Source organism: Rattus norvegicus, chromosome 1 (assembly GCF_036323735.1).
Source record: "Rattus norvegicus strain BN/NHsdMcwi chromosome 1, GRCr8, whole genome shotgun sequence".
Taxonomy (NCBI): Eukaryota; Metazoa; Chordata; class Mammalia; order Rodentia; family Muridae; genus Rattus; species Rattus norvegicus.
The window spans coordinates 250,544,615-250,550,614 of record NC_086019.1 but is presented as its reverse complement, the minus strand read 5'-3'; the positions used below and the strand labels follow the sequence as shown (position 1 = coordinate 250,550,614).

The 6,000-nt window shown below is 42.5% G+C and overlaps 1 protein-coding gene across 7 annotated transcripts in view; it reads left to right on the top strand.

Moving 5' to 3' along the window:
- Positions 1–6,000, top strand: part of Arhgap19 (Rho GTPase activating protein 19) — a 47,003-nt gene that overhangs the window by 16,091 nt on the left and 24,912 nt on the right. For all 7 annotated transcript variants that reach the window (XM_039101420.2, XM_039101419.2, XM_063273204.1 and 4 more), the window contains 4 exons: positions 184–264; positions 1,933–2,142; positions 4,262–4,488; positions 5,259–5,345. In XM_039101420.2, the coding sequence (XP_038957348.1) occupies positions 184–264; positions 1,933–2,142; positions 4,262–4,488; positions 5,259–5,345 (605 nt within the window). The remainder of the gene's footprint in view (positions 1–183; positions 265–1,932; positions 2,143–4,261; positions 4,489–5,258; positions 5,346–6,000) is intronic.

The window sequence follows — 6,000 nt, the reverse complement described above, 5'->3', positions numbered from 1 at the left end:
AGCACCCACATGGCGAAAGGAGAGAACCACCTTCCATAAGTCGTCATGGGACCACCTTCCGTGTGTCTTGCCCCTGCCCCTATATAAATATATAAATCACATAAAAAGAATCATTACACTGATGACCTTGTACTCTTGATGTAATATAATATAGCCTTGCCCTATGACATTTTTTTTTTCCAGAAAAAGGAGTGGTGTTTGGATCTCCATTGACTGAGGAAGGCATTGCTCAGATATACCAGCTGATTGAATATCTGCACAAAAGTAAGCCTCTCAAAGCTTCACTCTCCTGTGTTTAAAGAGGAATGGCCAGTTTTCCTCTGAGAGTTGACTAATGGATTAGTAGGTGTCAACCACCCATCAATAACAACAAAAAGAACCACTGATAATTTTGGGTGGTAGAATTTTTAAAAATATATTTCTCTTTGAATTTCATATCAGTTATTGATTTGCCTTGTTTTCAAAGATGTAGATAGATTAGATAACGTCTATGAAATCATAATCACCTCTTTTTTTAAACATTTATTTATTTATTATGTATACATCACACAGCTTTCTGCCTGCGTGTATGCACCTGCAGACCAGAAAAGGGCACCAGACCTGATTACAGATGGTTGTGAGCCACTATGTGGTTGCTGGGAATTGAACTCAGGACCTCTGGAAGAGCAGTAAGTGCTCTTAACCTCTGAGCCATCTCTCCAGCCCCTCATAATTACCTCTTAACTCAGAGAATTCTGGAACAATTCCTTGTTCCTAAAGAGTTAGGACATTTATTTGAGAAAGCATGATACTTTGATCTTCAGAACTCTGTGGGTAACATTTTCTCGTTTCAGGTTTAGTAGGCCTGCGGGTTGTTGTTCAAGAGCCCAACTTGATACATGTAAAATATCACCACACAGTCCTTATGACTTGTTGGATGTAAGGTGCTATGTAGGAGGAGCTACAACAGAGGTTGCAGACTCACCTCTTAAAAGGGTTTGAGGCAGGAGCTTGAGAGATGGCTTCGATTTTCCAGAGGACATGGGTTCAATTTCCAGCACCCACATGGTGGCTCACAACTGTCTGTAATTCCAATTCCAGGGGACCCAACACCCTCACGCAGACATACATGCAGGCAAAACAATGTACATAAAATAAAGATAAATATTTTAAGAAAATGGCTTTTGAGGCATCTGGATTTGTGGAGGTTTTTTTGTTGTTGTTGGCCAAAGATATATTAAAACCATAACCAGCCATCAGGGACTTAAGATGAGGAGAGTCCAGGTTTTCAGCTTGTTTGAGTGATGAGAAGACCTGGCATCCTTCAGCCCAGCTGCTGTGAGGATCTGATCTGCTGAGCACAGGGCTGTGTTCTCCAGTTCGACGTGGGCCCCATTCATCCCTTTGCTATCACTTGCCTGGTTCCTTGGGCATGGAACTCAGACTCTGGAACTGGGGGGACACTCAAAGATGGAAACGTGGACAAGCTTCTTCCAGATCAGACCAAAACTGTGTGTCTTTCTACCTTTCTTTTTAAGAACTAGTTGGGTGGGAACAGCTAATTGGGAATGACACAAAGCTTTTGAGAGTCTCTCAGCTGCAGGGTGATATATTAGAATTCTCTGAGTCACACAACAATGCAGAGACTACATTTATTCTTGGCTGAAGAAAACAGTTTACAGGCACCACAAATTTCCATAGATGAACTCCGATCCTGAGAGTCTCTGAGGAACCTTACTTTTTTTTTTTTTTGCTATGGATTATGTTAAATTCAGTATCTAGTGGTACCTTAGTCATTTTCAGATGCTCAGGGACCCCAAAAGGTTTCAAACTTCCCTAGAAATATTGCAAAACCTCCTTTAGAAAGGAGGTCTTTAAAGGGAAAGATATGTTTCTTCTGTGCACATTAATCATGATTCTCTTTTGTTTCTTTGGCCTGTTCATGCTGAGCAGACTTGCGAGTAGAGGGCTTGTTTAGAGTACCAGGCAACAGTGTCCGACAGCAGCTTTTGAGGGATGCTCTCAATAATGGGACCGACATCGATTTGGATTCAGGAGAGTTTCACTCAAACGATGTAGCCACGCTGCTGAAGATGTTTCTAGGAGAGTTACCAGAGCCCCTGCTGACCCATAAACATTTTCATGTACACCTCAAAATTGCTGGTGAGTATAAGAAGTGAGAAAGAGATGAAAATATGTTTTTTAATTTAGTAAAGTCCTTTGTGATGTCCTGTTGCTTGTGACTCTCTAAAGTGCGCTGATGTTGGCTCAGTCTTCATGAGCCTACTGGCCTCCTCTGAGTCCTTACAGAGCTTGGCAGTTAAGTTTGATTTGATCAGTCGTCGTCTTCTTCCTCTTCATTGTTCCCCCTTTTAAACATTTTTAAAAATTATATTTTGTTGTTGTAAAAATATAAAAATAATATATGTATTGTTGTCTTTGGGCCGCCACACACTTTCCTACACTCAAACCGTCACATAAAAGAACACACTACACAATAATCTTAGATCCAATTGATAAGATATAATTGGATCTTTTTTTTTTTTTTGGGAGCTGGGGACCGAACTTAGGGCCTTGCACTTGCTAGGCAAGCGCTCTATCACTGAGCTAAATCCCCAACCCTGATATAATTGGATCTTATAGGAACATTAGTAACAACCTGTAAATACACAGAGCAGAGTCTTAACATCATCTGCCATGGCTTCTCATCCTCTCCTCTGTCTCTCCTTTCTGTTCTAATCTCCTCCTTTTCCTTCAAACTTCTCTCCCACCCATCCTTCCTTCTCCTCTAATGACAGGCCTCCTTCTATCCTGTACCTGCCCCTCACCTGTACTTTACAAATTCAATGGGAAAAAGGTTCTGGTGAAGTCACCTGATTCCTGAGTGCATGACTAGGCAGCTGTCCTTGGGGCAGTGGAATCAGCATCAAAATACAGATAGCTTCAGGGCAAACCACAAAAATATTTATTTTGTATGATCTGTGCACATGATCTAACATGTATACGGGGGTCAGAGGACAATTTGTTGGAGTCAGTTCTCTACTGTGTTTGGTGCAGTATCTGATGTCCTCCATCAGACTGCCCTGGGACTCTGAATTGTAGCACAGTTGGAGAGGAGCTGCTTGGAACAATCCAGGGCATGGTTCCCTCTGACTTACCCTTCAGCCACAGCGTATGTGAGCAGGGGAGAGCAGAAGGCTGACGTCATCAGAGCTGCCTGTGGACTTGATTTTCAGTCTTTTGGGTATTGCTGGGACATAACTGTAACTAACATTTTGAGGCCCACATGTTTTCCAAAGTGGTTACACTGGGGCTGGAGAAATGGCTTGGTGGTTAAGAGGACCCTCGTTCAATTCCGAGCACCTACTTTGTGGTTCACAACTGTCTGTAACTCCAGTTTCAGGGGGTCTGATGCTCTCTTCTGGCCTCAGTGGGCAGTGCACACATACAATTTTTAAAAAAGACCCGAGAGTGGTTGCACCATGTAGTACTCTCACCAATAGTAGAAGGCTTCATGCTCTCCCTGCCAGTTGGTACTGCAGTTGGTGTGATTTTAGAGAGCTGACGTTCCGGCGTGCTCGGGTTTACCGATCACTCTCACGACATCTCTTCTTTCCTTTCCGTTCCCTCTTCCCCTTTCTTTACATTGACAGGCCATGCTAAGTTACCTAGGCTGGCCTCAAACTCACAATCCTACCTCTGCCTCCTAAGTAGCTAGAACCATAGGTGCGTGTCTCTGCCTGGCCCGTGTATGTTACTGTCTCTGAAGGATGTCTGTTTAGTTTGTTTGCCTTTTTTCTTTTCTTTTGAGATGAGGTGACTCAGGCTGCCTCTCCTCCTCCTCAGTACCAGGCACATGGGTGTGCGTCACCACACCTAGCCTTCTACTTAAAGCTTTCCCACATTTAAAATTGGGTTGTCTTTAGTTGTTGAATTATATTGACATTGTTCCTTATGTTTTGCTTTTTCTTTGTTATGGTGCTGGGGCTCATGCTTTTCCTGCTAACATTCGTAGTCACACAGGAAGTACCTTGCAATCGCCTATTTTATTTTATTATTTTTTATAGTGTTGGTATTTGAATCTAGGACCTTCCTAAAATATTAACAGTTTTTAATTTCCTATATGATTGATTTTTCTTTTTATTTCTTCTCTTTCTTTAGTGGGAGTGAGAGGAAAATAATAATCAAAATAACATTGGTTGTTTTTGTTTTTTTGTTTTGTTTTTTTGTTTTTGGCTGGTTTGTTTCTTCCTTTCCAATAATATTTTGTTTTGTTTTCAAGATCTGATGCAGTTTGATGATAAAGGAAATAAGACTAACATACCAGACAAGGAGCGGCAGATTGAGGCCCTGCAGCTGCTCTTCCTAATCCTCCCTCCAGCCAATCGGAACTTGCTAAAGTTACTGCTTGATCTCCTGTATCAAACAGCGAAGAAGCAAGACAAGAATAAGATGTCTGCCCATAACCTTGCTCTTATGTTTGCGCCCCATGTCCTGTGGCCCAAAAATGTTAGTATGTACTGAGGGAAAGATCTTCAGGGCTTGATTTTCTCAGGCTGGGCTCCTCCTGCGGGTGCACGCTGGTGGGGTTTTCCAGGATCCACGGTCCAGCCTCCACTTTATGAGGTTAGGGGTTTAGGAGTTATCAAAGCTGAGGGGCCTGGCTCCTCCTGAGACCTCTCTGATAGGTCAGGCTCGAATAATCTTCATGGACACTTTCTGGACATTGTCACTGTAGCTGCTAAAGAGGCTAGATATTCATTTTGGCTAGATAAGGTGACTCCAGTCTTAATAAGCATGCTCCTTAGAAATCAAATTGATTTTTAATGATTGAAGGATTAATATAAATTCATTTCTAAAGGTTCAGAATAGAGCAGTGTGATCTTGTGGGATAATATTGTATGCCAACAGAGCAGTCTAACCTGTGCTAACAGTCTTATTCCCATACAGTGAGTGCTCTTTCATAAAGGAGGAAGAGAAACAAGAGGAGGGATCATTGCAGTTCGACTGTGTTGTGGAAAGATGGCGGCTCTAGTAGTGTTTATGGGCAGCTCTTTGGATGAACTCCCATTCTCCACAGAGCAGTGTCCTTGACATCTGGTGCAGACTGCCTTTCTGCATCTGTGTTTGAATCCTCGGCTTAGGTTTTCTGCTTAGGTGTCTATGAGCAGAAGTAGAAAGTGAAGGAAGCTCAAGGATTTCCTTGTCCTTTCAGCAACATGCCCTGGTGAGCACTGCCCGGCTCTTAGTGCCCTCTTGGTTCTCTTTCCACTGACTAGGTCACTGCAAATGACCTTCAGGAGAATATCACGAAGTTAAACACGGGGATGGCTTTTATGATCAAACACTCTCAGAAACTCTTTAAGGTAGGTGAGGGATGGCATTTGGTGGGTGGTAGGACAAGGAAGATGGGGCAGGGCAGGACCCTGGAGGAGAGGCTCTGTCTAGGATTGTAAGGCAGAATGGACAGTGGGGAGGGCTAGACATAGAAATAGAATGAGTCTCTCTGTTACGGTAGATCTGTTTCTAAAGTTTTAGGATTTTTCTTTTTTGTCTTTTTATGACTGACTTGCTTACTCAGCATAATGCCTTCAAATTTATCCACAGAATAGTGTGTGGAAGCATTTCCTTTCTGAAGGCTGCATAGTATTTCTGTGTGTGCACTCCACATACTGCTAATCTATTCATATGTGAATAAACGTTCAGACTGCGTCTATGGTTAAGCTGTTGTAATGCTGTTGTGAACATGGATGTGTGACATTCCTTACTTTTTAATGTTTTTGAGAAACTGCCACACTGATGTCTGCACTACCTGTACTGTTCTCCATATCTCCTAATAGTAGAGTGGGGTCCAAGTCCTTACCAGCACCCGCTTCTGTCTGATAGTTATTTTCTGATCATTGTCAGCCTAAGGGGCAGAATGGGTCTCATTATAGTTCTGATGTCCGTAGAGATGAGTGATGTGGAACATTTTTTCATGTGTTTAGTTAGTGTTTTATTACTGTGACAGGACACAATGGC